At 42.4% G+C, this 19,316-nt stretch overlaps 1 protein-coding gene across 1 annotated transcript in view; it reads left to right on the forward strand.

Annotated features, from left to right (window-relative positions):
- LOC147333682 (uncharacterized) overlaps nucleotides 1-18,799 on the forward strand; it is a 71,119-nt gene extending 52,320 nt beyond the window's left edge. The window contains exons 7-8 of the mRNA XM_086285826.1: nucleotides 18,279-18,400; nucleotides 18,571-18,799. Coding sequence (XP_086141952.1) covers nucleotides 18,279-18,400; nucleotides 18,571-18,576 — 128 coding nt within the window. The 3' untranslated portion in view covers nucleotides 18,577-18,799. The remainder of the gene's footprint in view (nucleotides 1-18,278; nucleotides 18,401-18,570) is intronic.
- The last annotated feature ends 517 nt before the right edge of the window (nucleotides 18,800-19,316 follow it).

Below are 19,316 nucleotides of genomic sequence, written 5' to 3' on the forward strand. Positions count from 1 at the left end.
CTGAGAACCAGACGTGAGCCTCACCTGTCCCGTCAGTGGGGAGCATCAACTCAAACAAACAACAAATCAGTGGAGTTTACTGGTGTGTCATTTCGTTACAATCGAGGTGAGTGGCTGCAAATTTCCACCAGGTTCTTGAACCTCTTTCATATCCGCCCCAAGCAGGCCCATAATCTCTTCATCTGCTCCACTCACCTGGAGCTGATTTTTGGCAATCAGGCTGGAGATATTTAAGCCTCACACTGACGTTCCTTCTCCACCAGTTAGTCAGCTACTCCATGTTGGAGCTGGCTTTTATGTCCCTTGTTCTCGTGTGCCTTAGTTTTCCACGTCTCTTACTCTACCTTAAGCTCATCCCTTGGACCTCGAACAACTTACCTTCACTCTGGAAATCTCTCCGTGCCTCACCGGCCTGCCATCCCGCTCCATCCAAACCTGTGGAACGTAGATCAGCCAGCTCACACCATCCAACTCACCTGGACTCACACTGCCCCTCCCTCAAAGCGTTTTTCACTCCAACTCCCAGTGAGCTATAAATACAGCTAAACTTACTGTACTGGAACTGTTTGTATGTTATTTCTCCAGGTCTATAGGGGGCGCAGGTTTGCACAGTTTGCTATGTTGAGCCAATTAGTCACTAAAAGAAGTGTGATAGGAAGTGTTTGCTCATGAGTGAAGCAAGACATGGTGTGTTTTCCTCTGATCCAAAGCCATCCACTCCGTTAAATCCCTTTGAGTGGCAATATGAGTAAGTTTCTTAATTGTGTTTACCTTTAAGAGAGGGTATATGACATTATTGAAGTGATTTGGAAACTTTTGATGTGTTTTATATGTCTACTTAAGTTCAACCCAAGCTAATGTTTATGTGACATTTCTGTATTCTGTATCATTTCAGTTTCACACTTTTTTGCATTAAATCCTGTCCAAATACAACACGTGCCTGTTCCTTGGAGGAAGTGATGCAAGAGAGAGTTTAGCTGGCTGTGAATCTCAATATAGGACACTGGGTCACATTGGGTGCAACAGTACAGTGAAATCATAGCGCTCTGCGAGGGACGTCGAGTGACAGTTCTACTCTAACATGGAGAAATCAGAGGCTGAAGGTCAAAACGACGAGGAAGCAAGGTCCACTCGCTCAAGAAGGTCTTCAAAGTCTTCAGGAAAACTGACTGTTAGATCATCTGCAGCATGTTCAAGCAGGTCGTCAGCATCAACCCGAGCCAGTATGGCAGCAGCGCGGGCACAAGCAGAAGCTCAAGCAGCAAAAGCCAGATTAGCTTACGCTGAGAAGGAGATGAACATTAAAGTAGAAAAGGCCCGTCTAGAAGCAACTCTGGATGTAATCAACCTCAAAAAGGAAGCAGATGCAGCCTTGGCTAAAGCAGAGGTAATGGAATCAGCAGCAGCTCAATTTGACAAAGCTGAATCAGGGGAAGAGTGGCCATTGTCACCCCTACAAGTAACCCCAGAGCAAAAAGTGAGTGAATACATAAATAAACACAGCCACACTGACCTGGTTCCAGACATTACATCTCACCATGATGACAGTAAATATCAGAATGAACAATCCAAACAACCAGTAATGTACACACCTCTTTGTCCCAAACAAGAGCCAGTGCAGTACTCATTCATGCCACAAGATGGGGCAGAGAGACGACTACAAAGAGATGTAAGTCCACAGACTCTCCACGATGCATTACAACTGCAGCATGGATTAAGCTCAAATGATAATGCAGACACCATAGCAAGCGACCTCGCCAGATTCTTAGCCAAGAGTCAGCTAATAACTGGAGGGCTGTCTAAATTTGACGACAAGCCAGAAAATTACCTTAGTTGGAAAGCCACATTCCAGAGCACTGTTAGGGACCTTGGTCTAACAGCCACTGAAGAAATCAACCTACTCATTAAGTGGTTAGGCCCAGAGTCTTCTGAACACGCCAAGAGATTAAAAGCAGTCAACATAAAGCATCCACCTTCCCGGTCTGAACATGATATGGTTGAGACTAGAGGAATGTTACGGCTCACCAGAAGCAATAGAAAACTCCCTGTTTGCCCGAATACGAGACTTTCCAAAGCTCTCCAGTAAAGAACCACACAAGCTTCGCGACCTATCAGATCTGCTGTGTGAACTCCAAGCTGCAAAGCTAGATGGTTATTTGCCTGGTTTAAGTTACCTCGACACAGCTAGGGGAGTACATCCAATTGTGGAGAAGCTGCCCTTCCATCTTCAAGAGAAGTGGACAATGGTAGGGTCAAAGTTTAAAGAAGACCACAATGTTAGCTTCCCACCATTCTCATTCTTTGTCAAATTTGTGAAACGTCAAGCAAAAGCAAGGAATGATCCAAGCTTTACCACACCTTTCAACACGACTCTTTCCTATGCCAACCACATGTCCAGCTACAGAAAAGAAAAACCGTTAAGTAACCACAACCAAAGGTCATCGGTTACAGTGCACAAGATGGACATATCATCAGAGGGATCAAAGGTAAAAAAAGCAGACGAAGACATTGAAAGACAGTGCCCCATACATCACAAACCCCACCCACTCAAAAGATGCAGGGGCTTTAGAGCTATGCTGCTTGAGCAGAGGAAGAGGTTCCTCAGAGACAATAGCATTTGTTACCGCTGCCTTGCTTCCACCGGCCACCAAGCCAAAGACTGTACAGTCATGATTAAGTGTGAAGAGTGCAATAGTGAGAAACACCTGGCAGCTCTTCATCCTGCCCCAACACTGCAAATGCTCAGACCTCCTTCATCTCCTGAAGTGCACGGCGGGGAGCAAGCAAATCCACAAGACCCGGATGTTACTGCCACATGCACAGAGGTATGTGGAAATAAAATCACAGGGAGATCCTGTTCTAAGGTTTGCTTAGTGCAAGTCTATCCCAAGGGTCAGCGAGACAACGCCAGAAGGATGTATGCAATAATTGACGATCAAAGTAACCAGTCACTTGCAAAGACAGAGTTTTTTGACATATTTAACATACAAACCACACCTGAACCATACATGCTGAAAACTTGTAGTGGTGTAACACACATGACTGGTAGAAGAGCATGTGGCTACATGGTTGAGTCATTAGATGGAAAAATGAGTTTCCCTCTCCCCGCGCTCATTGAGTGCAATGCCATCCCCAACAACAGGGAAGAGGTGCCAACTGCAGAAGCTGCTTTACACCACCCGCACCTGAAAGCAATAGCTGCTCAAATACCACCTCTCGACCCAAGTGCAGACATTCTGTTGCTGATAGGACGTAACCTTCTGAGAGTTCACAAAGTGAGGGAGCAAATCAATGGCAGAGATAATGACCCATTCGCACAGAAGCTTGACCTGGGCTGGGTTATCATTGGCGATGTGTGTCTTGGTAATGCCCACAAGCCAAGTAAAGTGAATGTTCTGAAAACCTATGTATTGGACAATGGGCGCCCAAGCTATCTCACTCCCTGCGACAGTCACCTTAGTGTAAAGGAGGACTTCAGTCTGAGCCAAACCAAAGCCATCTCCAGTCAACCGCCATCTGCTCTCTCACACCAAAAGCCCACGGCTGAGAATTTGGGAGACTCTGTGTTTTGTCACACCAGCAACGACAACCACCTTGCTCATTCAGCTGAAGATGTAATCTTTTTGAAAAAGATGGCAGGCTTCTTCAAGGACAATACAAACAGCTGGGTTGCACCACTCCCGTTCCGAACCCCCAGACGCAAACTCCCGGATAACCGGTCCTACGCCTACCAACGGCTGATGTCGTTACGACGTACGCTCGACAAGAAACCAGAAATGAAAACACATTTTGTGGAATTCATGCAGAAAATGCTAGATAACCAACATGCAGAGCTCGCACCACCTCCCAATAGAGACAAAGAGAACTGGTATCTCCCCATTTTTGGTGTGTACCATCCCCAAAAGCCAGGGAAGATACGCGTTGTGTTTGATTCGAGTGCACAGTTTGATGGAGTGTGCCTCAATGAGGTGCTGCTTTCTGGCCCGGACCTGAACAACACACTTTTGGGTGTGCTGCTTCGCTTCAGGAAAGAACCAGTCGCAGTCACAGCTGACATTGAACAAATGTTCTACTGCTTTGTGGTCCAAGAAGACCACAGAGACTACCTTCGCTTTCTTTGGTACAAAGACAACGACCTTGGCAAAGACGTAGTAGACTACAGAATGAAGGTGCATGTCTTTGGTAACAGTCCTTCTCCTGCAGTGGCAATTTACGGGCTGAGACTGGCAGCAAGGGAAGCAGAAAGCGAGTATGGAACTGATGCCCGAGACTTCGTAGAGCACAACTTCTATGTCGATGACGCATTAAAGTCTTTCCCAACTGCAGCTGAGGCTGTTGATGTCCTACAGAGAACTCAGAAAATGCTTGCCCTCTCAAATCTACGTCTCCACAAGATTGCTTCCAATAAAGTGGAAGTGGTGAGTGCATTCCCCCCTGAGGATAGGGCCAAAGATATCAAAGATCTCGATTTAACAACAGATGAGCTTCCAGTCCAGCGCAGCTTGGGGTTAAGTTGGAACCCCACAACAGACACGTTCACATTCCACGTTCCACAAGAGCAAAAACCCTTCACTCGCCGGGGCGTACTCTCAACAGTGAACAGCTTGTTTGACCCTCTTGGTTTGCTTGCACCTGTAACCATCAAAGGCAGACTTCTTCTCAGAGAGCTCTCCAGCGGCAACCTTGAGTGGGACAGTTCCTTACCCCAAGACATGTACGACGGCTGGAGAAGGTGGCATGACTCGCTACGAAGTCTCACAAACCTGCACATTCCCCGCCCCTACGTCACGTTCTCCATCTCACAAGCCACATTCATCGAACTTTGTGTTTTCTCAGACGCTTCAGTGAAAGCCATCGCTGCGGTAGCTTACCTGAAGGTCACACATGAAGATAGGCACAGTGAGGTCGGATTCGTTATGGGTAAGGCCAAACTAGCGCCTGTACCAGAACCGACCATTCCTCGATTAGAGCTGTGCGCTGCAGTGCTTGCTGTGGAGATGTCAGAGCTTCTCACAGTAGAACTAAACGTAAAGATTGACAAGACAACATTCTACACTGACAGTAAAGTGGTGTTAGGATACATTAACAATCAAAACAGAAGATTCCATGTATATGTGAACAATCGTGTACAGAGAATCAAGCAGTCTTCCCTACCAGATCAATGGAGATACGTCCCATCAGAGCACAATCCTGCCGATCATGGCTCTCGGTCTGTACCAGCAGACAAACTCTCTGGTACTTCATGGTTGTACGGCCCAGCATTTCTTCTCAATCACAAGACTCTCTCCCCAGAAAAGGGTCCATTTGAACTCGTCGATCCAGAGTCGGACATTGAAATTCGACGTAACGTCAATGTGCTTGTGACCACAACTGCTCCAGGTGCCTTGGGTTCATCACGCTTTGAAAGATTCTCAAAATGGACTTCCCTTGTCCAAGCGGTGGCCTACCTTCGCCACATCTCCCACAGTTTCAAGTCTAAAGATGGTGGTGCCTGTAGCGGCTGGCATCTTTGTAAGGCTAGTCTCACAGATGAAGCGTTATATGAAGCAGAGCACACAATCATCAGGTGTGTCCAGCGTGAAGCCTATGCAGAAGAAATAAAATGCATCATGGCGAAACGAGACTTACCTCGCAACAGTGCTCTTCACAAACTTCATCCCATCGTCGATGGCAAAAACTTATTGCGAGTAGGAGGTCGACTTGCAGAGTCTGGCTTGCCGAGTCATCAGGCTAACCCTCTTCTGATACCAGGGAAGCATCACATTGCAACAATGCTCATTCGACATCACCATGAAGCCACCCAGCACCAAGGAAGACACTTCACTGAGGGGGCTGTGAGAGCAAGTGGCTTATGGGTAGTTGGTTCTAAGAGGTCTATCAGCAGTGTAATCCACAAATGTGTCACCTGCAGAAAGCTTCGAGGTAGAACAGAGCAGCAAATCATGTCTAACTTACCTGCCGAACGCCTTCAGACGGACCCCCCATTCTCTTATGTTGGCCTCGATGTATTTGGACCGTGGGAGGTTTCAACACGCCGCACCAAAGGTGGTCATGCAAACAGTAAGAGATGGGCAGTCTTGTTCACTTGCATGTCTACACGGGCTGTTCATATTGAAGTGATTGAAACTCTCAGCTCTTCCAGTTTCATCAATGCTCTTCGCAGGTTCTTTGCGATCAGAGGCCCTGCCAAACAGTTGAGGTCAGATTGCGGAACCAATTTCATTGGTGCCTCCAAGGACCTAAAGTTGCATTCCCCAAAACCTGGTGATACAAGTGTGGATGACTACCTACGCAAGCAGAGGTGTTCCTGGGTGTTTAATGCTCCTCACTCATCTCACATGGGTGGCGCCTGGGAGCGTATGATAGGCATCTCACGACGCATCCTGGACTCAATGCTCCTACAAGCAGGAAACCCTACTCTAACTCACGAGGTCCTGACAACGTTAATGGCGGAAGTCACGGCTATTATCAACGCAAGGCCACTTGTACCCGTTTCCTCGGATCCAGACGCTCCCTTAATCCTGACCCCCTCAGCTCTGCTCACCCAGAAGTTCGATCCGATTCCAACTCCACCTGGGGAATTCACCAAGGCCGACATATATACACGGCAGTGGAAGAGAGTTCAAGCCCTTGCCGACACATTCTGGGCCAGGTGGCAGAGGGAGTACCTCCACATGCTCCAAGGTCGTCAGAAATGGCAGCGCAGCAAACCAAACTTGAAGGAAGGAGACGTTGTTCTTCTGAAGGACAAGCAACTAAAAAGAAATGAGTGGCCTATGGGTGTCATCGTGAAGACACTTCCAAGCAGAGATGGAGTTGTCAGAAAGATGGAAGTGAAGGTGACACGCGACAAGATTGCAAAGACATTCTGTAGACCCATTTCGGACTGTATCCTTCTTCTGAGAGATTGGTCTCATGTGTAAATAGGGTCTAGTGGCAATCTTAAAATAATGCCAGGCGGGGAGTGTACTGGAACTGTTTGTATGTTATTTCTCCAGGCCTATAGGGGGCGCAGGTTTGCACAGTTTGCTATGTTGAGCCAATTAGTCACTAAAAGAAGTGTGATAGGAAGTGTTTGCTCATGAGTGAAGCAAGACATGGTGTGTTTTCCTCTGATCCAAAGCCATCCACTCCGTTAAATCCCTTTGAGTGGCAATATGAGTAAGTTTCTTAATTGTGTTTACCTTTAAGAGAGGGTATATGACATTATTGAAGTGATTTGGAAACTTTTGATGTGTTTTATATGTCTACTTAACCCTCCTCTCGTGTTAGGGTCGGCACCGACCCATTTTAAATTTCAAATGCATAAAAAAAATCACATACATTTGTTTATTGTATCAAGGCTTTTTGACTTTGTCAGGAACCTCTATTTCTACAAAATAAAATAAAAAAAATTATTTTCACTAAATTATAAAATGCCCTAGTTGAAATTATGACCTTTGTGTTGTTAGGGTCGGTTTCGACCCAGGTATAATATTATGAGTATAAAGCAATAATTAAAGCCAAAACTGAAATCATAAGTGCACTGTCAGCTAAAACACTTACAGCAAGCGCCTCTCCTAATCATATGAGCTTTAGGGGATTCTTATTTTGCATGTTTTTTGCAGTATACCTGCACAAAAACAAAACAAAATAAACACGGGCATGTGAGGTGAATTCACTATTTGAGTGGCCATTTGACTTCCAGAGTGCACATTTACAATTTGCAGCATACAAAAAATGAGAAGAAGATTCACAGTGAGCTAAGTTCTGGATCATATTTTTGGTGAAAATGAAGGAGAGGACACAGAGCAGCATAGCGATTCAGATGGGCAGGTTTCTAAGGAGGAAGACAATGTGGACTATCATCCAGAAGACACAGACACATCTGATCAGAGGTGGAGGTCGCTGGTGCTGAAGCTACTCCTGCTGAAAGATTCAAGTCCAAAAATGGTAAGATCTTTTGGAGCTCAGTACCTCATGATGTACATGGCAGGGCAGCTGCTGCAAATGTCATCAAAATGACCCCTGGAATCACAAGGTTTGCTCTGACCAAAGTCAGTGACATCAAGAGATGTTTTGAGATATTTATGCCATTGTCACTAGAAAGAATCATCATTACTATGATAAACCTTGAAGGAAAAAAAGTCCATGGCGACATGATGAGGAATACCTGGATGCTTTCATTGTTCTTGCTGGAGTGTACAGATGCTGCAATGAGGCCACTGATCGTCTATGGGATGCATCGACAGGCAGAAACATTTTCTGGGCAACGATGTCACTTCACACATTTGATATCATTTTGATTCAAGAGTCCTCAGATTTGACAACAGAGAGACCAGACCGAGGTCTGACAAGCTTGCTCCCATCAGGGATGTCTGGGAGAGATGGGTGCAGCTTCTTCCACTGATGTTCATCCCAGGGCCAGTGACAGTGGATGAATGTCTTGTCCACTTTTTGAGGAAAATGCCCCTTCCGGCAATATATACCCAGTAAGCAAGGGAAAAACGGCAGAAAAATCTGGGAAGCCTGTGATGCAAAAACCAACTATGCCTGGAATGTACAGATTTTCACAGTCAAAGCTGCGAGTGGCACCCCTGAGAAGAAACAATGAAAATGTGTGGTCCTCCATATGACCACTGGACTGCAAGATCACAATATCAGCTGTGATATTTTATTTTATTTTATTTTTTACCAGATATGACCTCGGACAAGAACTTCACAAAGGAAACTGAGGTGAAGCTGTATCATTGGGAAGTGATAAAAAGCCCACAATTACCCACGGCTATAACCAAAACAAAGGAGGAGTGGACTTTTTCTTTTTTTTCAGTTTATATTAAAGGTCTACTGCTGAAAAAAACAAACTTTTTTGTCTTTTCTTGATGTAAATGTCTATGGGTCGAAATTGACCTGTAACACCATCGATGTCATTTTAGTTATTAATCTTAAAATGAAAAAAATCAATAAAACAGATTTATTTAAGAGATATGTCCTATACCCCTCAGTAATACTCAGGTAACACAGAAACCTTTTATTTATTAATATGATTCTCTTGAGGTTAATTTTACAATTTTTTTTTAATTGAAATCGAGGGGTATAGTGACAAAAAAAGACCCAGAGGCCCACACCAAAAGTATTAAAACCAACATTTTCATGGATAAGGAAGCCTAACAAGGTAACCAAGAGATGAGAAACAAATTGGATGATAACTTATTGTTTTTAGTATATTTTATAGCTGATTTAATTCACGGGTCAAAACCGACCCGCTAACATAAGAGATGATAACAGAAAGCTAACACGAGAGGAAGGTTAAGTTCAACCCAAGCTAATGTTTATGTGACATTTCTGTATTCTGTATCATTTCAGTTTCACACTTTTTTGCATTAAATCCTGTCCAAATACAACACGTGCCTGTTCCTTGGAGGAAGTGATGCAAGAGAGAGTTTAGCTGGCTGTGAATCTCAATATAGGACACTGGGTCACATTGGGTGCAACAGTACACTTACCCTCTCCAGTGTTTCCCCTTCTTCTAACTCCGTTCTCCTGACAGCTAGACCTAAGCTGTCACGCTCCAGTTACCCTTCCAGCCCAATTTGCCCTTTTGGTCCACAACCACGTTACCAGGTTTCTCACGCCAAGTCACTGTTGCATTCTGTGTCGTTTTCTGCTATTGCCAAGTGTTAACCTGTGCTAGACCAATAAATGTTGTTAAACCCTGCTTCTCCTCCAGGGTTCTGCTCAGTTCTGGCCCTCATGACACGTTCATTTAATCATCAGAATAACAGCACGCTGTTTTAATTTTTATATAAAGAAAGCATCCTGGACATCCTGACACTTCCTGAAAAGACAGGAAGTGATGTCACTCTACACTGCAAAGACAAAACTGGTGGCATAGTCACTGCTTATTTCTACTTTAATGGACAACTAACCAAAACAGCATCATGATTAATGTGCAGCAGTCTGATGAAGGTCTCTACTGATGAATTTGGATCATCTCCTCAGAGTTTTCTGAGGGTCAAAGGTCATAACACTGACATCACTTCCTGTATAAAGACAATCTGCTGAACTGATCATAAACTGACTGAACTTAGCTTTATCATGTCTCCTGCAGGTCCTCCAACCACAGCCTCCGTTACAACAACAAACACTCACACCACCTATTCTCCTCCTCCAGCTCTTTCTTCTTCCTCCTCCTTCATCATCACAGTCATGGCTGCTGTGGTTTTTCTGGCCGTTCTGGTTTTGGTTCAACTTCTATGAAAGAAACACAGAAGTATGAAGTCTATCAGACACTACATCAGTTCTTCTGGGTGAAGCAGCTGATTTAGCTGATTACACCTGAGACTAGAAGCTGTTTAACAAGTACACGTTTACCTGTTCTCTGACAGGTGATGTAAATGTGAGATAAAAACAGAACCAGAGGAAGAGAACTAAATATTTATATCTGCAAAGAGGTCATTAAGAGTAACTGTGTCTGTTTCTACATTGAAACTGTGACACTAACCTCTGTCCTGAAGGTCATTGACTGAATATTGATCATGTGAGTCATCACACGAGCAGAGGTGTGAATACAGACGTAGGTCATTACAGGTGAACAGGTGAAGCCTCCATGAGACATTGATCTCAAGACTACTGAAAAACGTGATCTTCTTCACAGTGCTGCTTCAGCTCACTGACGTTTATGTACGTTATGCACAGCTCTCTGAAATCCCACCAACACATTTCATTCAATGTTAGGGTCTCGGCTTTGGACTATCGCAGCACCTCAATTTCAAAAATGGACAAATGAACAAAAGCATTTTGTTCTCAGACATTCAGACTGTCTCTAAACATTCTCAGTAAAAAAAATTACAAATAATCTGAGTTCAGAAACTCAAACTCAGTCCTTCACTCACTCATACACAACAACACTGACGTCGCCACACAGGTGAGAACGAAGGTAGGCTGGGCGTACCTGTATGTGGACTAACCACAGAGGTCCAGAGAATCATGAACAAATGAATTCATCTTTAGAAAGTGAACAAATCCTGACTGTGGTTTGTATTTATGCACCAAACAACAGTTGAGAGCAGCCAGTCTGTTGGGGGTCACTGGGTGGGGTACTCAAGGGTTCTTCATCCAGTGAATCTTTGGAGACTTTAGAGCTCATGTGGACAATGACAGTGAGACCTGGGTGGCGTGACTGGGCACATCATGCGAAGGCCCAGGTCTTTGGGGCCTACAGACACCACAAAAGAAGAAGATCAAATGGAAAATGAATGATGGAAACTGAGGTCAGAGCTGCAGACTTGCTGGTGAGGAGAGGTAATGATCTTCAGGCAAGGCAAGCGCTGTTCAGTCCTCTCCTCATCTTCCTCATGCTCCTTTGTATATTCCATGTAGCATTAAAGGCACAAATGAGTTTAAACAGGTAAAGTCAGGTAAATGGATCCTGGTTATTGATTCAAAGTGACTAAAGTCAGTAAAGAATAAATGTTTAGGCTTTATTGTGTCAGTCAGACAAACATTAACAGTAACCTGTCTCTTCGATCAGACACAGAGATGAGTGATGACATCAGAAGTAAACCTGAGTGCAAACAAAGGGAAATGTTTCTTCTGTGAGCTGTGTGACGTTAGCACTGACCAGCAGAGGGCGTCGGAGTCACATGATTGAAAATAAAGGCATAAATTGTCCAAAATTAACTTTCTTTATTTCTGTTCCCTTTATGTGTCTCCTTTCATCTTGCCTCCTTGTCTCCTCCCTCCTTCCACCATGTCTTCCCCACTCTCACATTCTTACTTCTCCAGTCTCATTGTTCCTTCCTCCTCTATGTATGCCTCCTTCATCGCTTCTTTACTCTTTTTACCCTTCTCTTCTTTCACTTTATCTCCTGCCTCCTCCTATGTTGCCTCTATCTTCTTGTCTCAAAGTTTCCTTCATCCTTCACTCCTCCTTCGTTGCCTACTCTCTCCTTGTCTCATTTATTTCACTCTTCTTTATTTTCTTCTTTTCAGTTTCCTCCTTGTCTCTCATTGGTTCCTGCCTCCCTGTCTCCTCCTCCCTTGACTGTGAGGATTCGTGAAATTGAAACATGTTCAACACAAACTGATTCTCCACACACATCTATGGGCTCAAATTGTGGTCATAAATATTTTGTACTTATAAATCTGACCGACTAGTTGTGAACTGAGTTTTGTAACCTTGTAAACCAAAATATCTAAAACATTTATGTTTGTGCATCTATAGATGCAAATTGGTGTGTGTGCAAAAAAGATTTGGGTTTTTTTGTTTGTTTTTTTAAAAGAAAGAAAAGAAAAATAATAATAACAATAATTATTATTGTTACCAGCCTAATAATAATTAGGCTGAAGAACCAACAATTTTAGCCCATAAGAACCATAAGAATGAACTACCTCCAGGACCTGAAGCTCAGTAAAGCACCCCTCCAACAGCCAAACCTATCTGTTCTCTCATTGGATTGTTAAATTTGTGATTGACATGACGTTAACCAATCAGCTGAAAGGAAGAAAAATTCGGTCAAAATTTGTACTTTGAGGTTGTGTGATCCCCTTACAGTCTGAGCACACCCTTCACTCCCCAATATTTAAATATGGGGACCACTACCCGAGTCTGAGAGTCAAGGGCCCCAGATATGCAACGTTGCAAAGGCCTGTCAACCAAGTGATCCCTACAACATCGAGAGCCTTCAGGAACTCAGAGTGAATCCCATCCACACTACAGGCTCTGCCACCAACCAGGTGTTTAATTGTGTGGATGCATCCACACTATTGAGTTCCTGTTTCTCTTTAATCTTTATACTTTATTATTCTACTTGCTTCCGTACACTTTTTGGCACTTAACTACTTCCACAATTTTCAGCCGATTTTCACCGTTCAAATTTTAAACTATTCTGCTATTTTTTGCTAATGCCGGCTAGATCTTTTGGTGCTCATAACTTCTATACTTTTTGAGATATTGAATTTTTTTTGGCAATATCAATGTGGTCACTTTTTTCTGCTCGCCGGGCAGAGCTGTGTTTTAGCTCAGTGAGATGAGCATCCGTTCTCAGACTGGGAGGCCGGTGTTCAAATCCCGCTTATGGCAACATTAATTTCAGTTAACAGTTAAACTTTTTTAACTCTTTTCAACACAAATTTCAGCTTTTTCATCCCTTTTCAGCAGAATTTTCAGTTTTTTCACCACTTTTCAGCACAAATCCCAGCTTTTTCAGCTGTTTTCAGCAAAAACCTCTTCAGCAGAATTCTGCTGATTCATCTCTTTTCAGCAAAATTTTCAGAATTTTCACCTCTTTTCTGCTCAAATTCTGCTTATTCACCTCTTCTGCAAATTTTTCAGCGTTTTCAGAAAAAAACTCTTTTCAGCACAAATTCTGCTGATTCATTTCTTTTCTGCAAAGTTTTAGCCTTTTCACCTCTTTTCACCTCAATTCTCTGCAGCTTCTGCTCATTTCAGCAGAATTGTCAGTCTCTCCACCTCTTCTTTGTGAGAAAGAGTTTGGGGCAGTGAGATGAGTGGCTTCCTTGAGACTAGAAGGGCCAGGTTTGAATCCTGCACAGGGCAGCATTTTTTTTTTCTTTCCAACTTTTTCAGCTTTTTTCAGCAGACAGCTTCAGCTTTAAAGCATCCACACTGCATTTTCGCAGGAAATGCAAATTTTTCTAGTTGCCTCATTGATTCCAGACTCACTTCCCTTACAGAAGATCATCTGTGGGATTAAGGACGGCTTGAAAAAGTCTTCATACCCCTTGAAAATTTACACATTTTTTCACCTTAAAACCACAAACTTAAATGTTTTTATTTATGTTTTTAGTAATAGGCAGAGGCTAGCCTGTTTGGCACCCTGGGCGAACACTCCATTAAAAAAAGATGATCTGATGTCTTCTCTGCTTAATAAGGTAATTAAAGAAGCACTGACACATTTTTCTGTATGTTTTTACATAATTCCACCATTTCTGGTTATAGATGCAGAAACTTCATGAAATGAAAAATCTTCCTGATCACAACCTCAGTCTTTTTCTAAATGACTTCTGCATACTATTGTGAATAAAAAATGAAATCTGAGATTTGCGAAACAGTTCTTTCTGTTGTTATTTACATTTTACGAAGGCCCCCAGATCTTGTGTAACTGGGTTTGTAAAGGCAGTTGTTCAAGCTCAGCAGCCTTGCAGTGACAGTCGGTCACGGGACTTTCATAGCGATCTGAAACTGCAGCTTCCCAGTGAGAAGCTTACAGGTAAAGTCACAGGGGTCATAATTTAATAAAAAGATTTACTCAATCTAGCCTTCCCTAGTTATTGTCTGTATCCTGTAAATGTTCTTTTATGTAGTTTTAATTATTTTATTTTATTGTTGAATAATCTCCTAGTCGAGTTGTGTTTGTATTTTCTTTTACATATTTTCACTGCACTGCAGCAAATTAGTGCGCTCCACCTGTTGGTGTATTTATTGGCTTTTAATGTTTCCCTCCTATAAATGATCGTATTACTGTAAAACACTTTGGGGTACTGCTGGTTTTAAATGTGCTATATAAATAAAGTTGTATTCTCTTTGTTATTTCCTGTTCTCAGAAGGAGCATTGAGCTGTTCATAGACTGCATGAACTGCAGTATTAGCAAACTGCACATATAATTTATGTCCACTCAGGACTGTATGCTTGTCTTTCCACGTTCATATGTATATTTATATTTAGTCCCATGTCTCTGTATTCATCTGTTTATCTTAATAGTTTTGTTATCATATCTCTGTTTCTACACTGATTTTATATGTTGTTTCTTGTATATTTGCTGCTATGATAACTCAGTTTCCCTCTGAGATCAATAAAGTTTCTCTGATTCTGATGAAGACGAGTGTATTAGAAACAGCTCGTCCTTGTGGAGAAGCAGCAGCGTGACGAGCTGATGATGTTAACAGGGAAGTGGTGAAGCTGAAGGTATCACTCTGCTGTCGGTCTCCAACATGACAACATGCCGACTTCATCTGTCGCTCTGCTCCTCGGTGAGTCAAACCCTCCCTTCTTCAATTCTTTATCACAGCTCCAACACACACTAAAGGTCAAAGGTAAAGAGCCTATTTTCAGCAGCTGGAAGCTACCAGTGTCTACTGTGGTTTTAGCTCAACATACTGAAACATGTTTTTCTTTCTGCCGTACAAACTATTTGATCACAACATCTTTGCTTTTTTCCTCCAATCGTTTATTCTGATTATTTTATTTAGTTTAACTAACAAAAACTTAAAATAACTCTTAACCTGATTTAAACGTTTAAATTAAGTACCGTGTTACTGTCCATCTCTGCTCCTGACACATACGGGATCACTACAGGTTTTGACAAAAGTCCAGCTGGAATTAGTGATGGGATTTCCGGCTCTTTTTAGAGAACCGTCTCGCTCGGCTCACTAAAAAGAGCCGGCTCTTTCGGCTCCCAACCGGCTCTTCAGGTTGTTTTGTTGCTTTAATTAATTTATTATTAACAATAATATAAAATTATGCACAAAAGGAATTACTAATTACTAGGGATTACTAGGGCCGTAATGAGCACCAGCAGAGGAGAGAGAGCGCAAAGGAAAAAAAACACACAAAACATGTTGCAAAACACAGAGTCGGACAGTGAGGCACGAGGACCACGACACAAAGCACGTGCAAACTCCAAAACACATTTCTAGCTTTAACTGAACTTCAAAACAGAGCAGATCATTTAAATTACAAAAGAGAAAGCATGTGTGTATTGTTTGTGTATTTATATATCTGCTGCCCTCAGGTGGCTATGGCTATTCACCCTATGCAGCGAGCTTAACATAAGAGGAGATGGTTCCAGGAACGACAGGACACATCGCTTTGTCTTTGTGTCTTTAACTGAAGACCGTTTTTTCCTCTTTTGATTTGTAAGACTGTGAACATACAGTAAAATAATACGTAGCATCAGTATCAACATATTTTGTAAACAAAACAGAAGTTAGCAACATAGCTTTCCTTATGCTTTACATTCACCATTAACATCTTTCCTTATACGTTCAAATAACCTTTTAAGTAACATGAAAGTAACAATCTTACAGAAAATGAAGTTAGACATTGCTTACTTACAGATTATGGCTCAACAAACTCCCCAACGATGTAAACTGGGCTTAAAGTTGTGCAGCTTGTTTTCTGCTCCATGCATTTTCTCACATTGCCTGCGTGAACTTTTCCTGCTGCTTACAACACATCACCAAAGGGGACAGTGTAGCGCACACCAAACAACCAAAGAAGAAGCCACAAACTGAAGGGGTAATACTGCCAACTATTGGGAAACCTGAGAAATGCGCCAGCCAAAGAAACCCAACAAAGTAACAACCGAGGGGCAGAATACTACACAAGAACTCATATATATTCAAATAATTTAAACAAATGTTCATTTACCTGTTACCAGAGATGGGCAGTAATGCGTTACTGATTACTTTTTTCAAGTAACGAGTAAAGTAAGGGATTACTATTGCAAAAATGGTAATTAGATTACCGTTACTTTCCCATAGGAACGCTGCGTTACTGCGTTACTAAAACCGTGATTTTTTGCCAGAATGTCTCACGACAGTGACGTAAGCGAGTGTGCCGTTCGTGACAACAGCTGTGTGCAGATCAACAGTGGATCACATATCGATTGTGGGAGAGAGTATGAGCGTGCAGCGTTTAAAGCGTGGAAGTACTGACCTTACTTTGAGTTTGATTCCATAAAAAGTAACAAAAACATTAGTGTCCGTTGTGCGTGGGAAGAAAACTTCTTTTTACAGCGAAAAAAAACCCCTAAACTTCCAAGCAAGCACCGAGTGCGCAACGACGTAATGGGAAACTCACAGAGAAACTCGCGGATTCTTACACTGACCGCAGCACACCTGCACCAGGGTAAACCTCCGCCTACCCCACTCCTGCTTTACAGGTGAAAATAGAGCAACAGGACCGCTGAGTCTTTGACTTTATTTATTTTCTGCTGTGTTTTACTTGCATCTATTTGAAAGACTGAGTGTAAACACAAAAAACATTTTATTTTATGTGCTGGAATGTGCAGAAAATAGGTTTAAATGTTAAACAAATTTCTTCCAGTCAGAGAATGTTTCATATAATTAAATTTTTGCTTGATGCATAAAGTTAAAAGATTAAAACTGATAAAACAAGTTAAAAAAAAGAGACTTTTCCATTTGATTACATTTTGTATGATGGATTATGTAGAAAAAGTAGAATTGGGCTGAAAGATCTATCACTTTATCACCTCTTCAGGTTGTAAATTGGGTTTTTAAAAAGTAACTAAGTAACTAAGTAATTAATTACTTTTGAAAATAAGTAATCAGTAAAGTAACGGGATTACTTTTTTGGGAAGTAATCAGTAATTAGATACTGATTACTTTTTTCAAGTAACTTGACCAACACTGCCTGTTACTACCTCACACCAAATCCGGTCGTTGGTACTTGCTGACTTGTGTAGCCTCTAGGTAACAAAAGCTCAACACTGCCCCCTAGCATCCTGGAGCACTTCTGTTGTTTTCTGTACGTGCTTCGGAGTTCGTACGTGCTTTGTCTGTAGGGGCCACCGTAAATATACTTTTTTATTCACTCCACATAAAATGTAATAAATAAATCATATAATACAAAAACCAACTATTCACATTTCAACTTTTAACTATTTAAATTTTCAGCTTTTTCCTTTTAAACAAATTTAAAGTGAAACAACACAAAACACTGCAAACCACAACACAATTAAATACAAATTATAATATGAAAACAAAAAGAAGACGCACATTCTCTGTCATATGGACCTGCATGAATAAACTTTCTGAATCCTTTATCATCTGCAACTGAAAATAGTTGTGGATGATTACTATACCTTTCTAATGTGACGTTGTTGTCCCTGCTCTCTTTCTCTCTCCCTCCCGCTCTGTTCCTGTGCTACTGAGTGTCACTACCCCCCCTCCCCCCTCTGCTCAGCGCAAAGCACACGGCTCGCGTGCGGAAAAAAGTGCGAGAGAGAGGGTGAGAGAAAAAAAAAAACCCACGGCTCGCGATAAGGAGCCGGCTCGTGTCGTTCACGTCAAAGAGTCGGCTCTGAGAGTTTCCTTCGCGACCCACACATCACTAGCTGGGATAACCACATTTACTCAGGGCCTTCTTGATGTGATGTTCCTCCTGGCTGCTGTGTCTGTGGGGATGGTGTTCGCTCTGTGTTGTAGCGTCCTGATGACACCCAGTTTGTGCTCCATGCTGGCAGACGTCTTCGGTTTAGAATCTTTTATTATTTGTCTCGTGTTTAAATCCTCGTCTTTCTCATTCCTGCAGAAAGGACGCTGTCATCAAGTCTGAGTCAAGTCACCTATCAGGATATGAACTTCAGACAATCAGCCAATAAAATTACAGATACACACTCACATGTTGTTTTCTCCAGTCCGAGGACACTGCAGGTACACATTCAGCTGTTATCCAACAAGTTATTGCTTCACAAAATATGATTATGACCCTTTGTCCACTGTGGGTCCTTGTGATAATTTCTCTGCTCCTCTATTCTTCTTGTCTTTCCATCTCCTGGATTCTCTTTTAACCATCTACTCATTCTCGTTCTCTTGTGCATCAGGGCTGAGTTATTGATGGAGTTTCCCAGATCAAATTTAAAGGAGGATGGGAAGAAGAGGATTTTCTCTCTGCCAGTCCCGTCAGCTCCCTGCTAAGATTTAGAGCTTGTCCTGTTTTTCAGTATGAAGGCCCTGCTCATCTGTTTTTCTTGCCATTGCTTAAAAAGTGTACATTCTGCATCCAAATGTCCAGCTGCCTTCAACTTTGATGTTTGTCTTGGCCAAAAATAAGCCTTCAGTTTATTCCTTTGTTTAAATAAAAATCTCTTGCTGACAAACTGAACCCTGGCTGTGGCGTCAGAGTAGCGCTATATAAGTGCTACATAAGAACCAGTCCTTCTACCATTTACTAAAAGCAGGCTTTTGCCAGGGCTGCAAAGGGATTTGTAAAGAATGAGTTTTTAGTGTACTATGCTTCAGGCAGTTGTTGCATGGAAGTGGCTGTTACTGAAAGTCCAGCACAGACTACGTGAGGAGACTGGAGGAGATGAAAGCATGGAAAACTGTGAGATCAACAGATTCATCTTTCTCTGGTGAAATGTCTGGAAGTTTCTTTGGTTTGTGTACAAGAAAGTGAAACAATTTTCTTGAATTCTTAAACATTTCTACATGATATTAGTCGGCGGCTCCTTTACTAAACAGCTCCAACTGTTTGATTTGTTTGAATTTTACAGGACAGCTTTTTCCCGTGTTACTCATTCATTATGGAGCTACTGTAGTTAACATGTAATGCTTCTCTAAAACCCTG

Source organism: Aulonocara sp. 'chitande type north' Nkhata Bay, linkage group LG3 (assembly GCF_057382095.1).
Source record: "Aulonocara sp. 'chitande type north' Nkhata Bay isolate Kocher_YH1m ecotype deep benthic linkage group LG3, A_spYH_male_GT1.1, whole genome shotgun sequence".
NCBI classification, from domain to species: domain Eukaryota; kingdom Metazoa; phylum Chordata; class Actinopteri; order Cichliformes; family Cichlidae; genus Aulonocara; species Aulonocara sp. 'chitande type north' Nkhata Bay.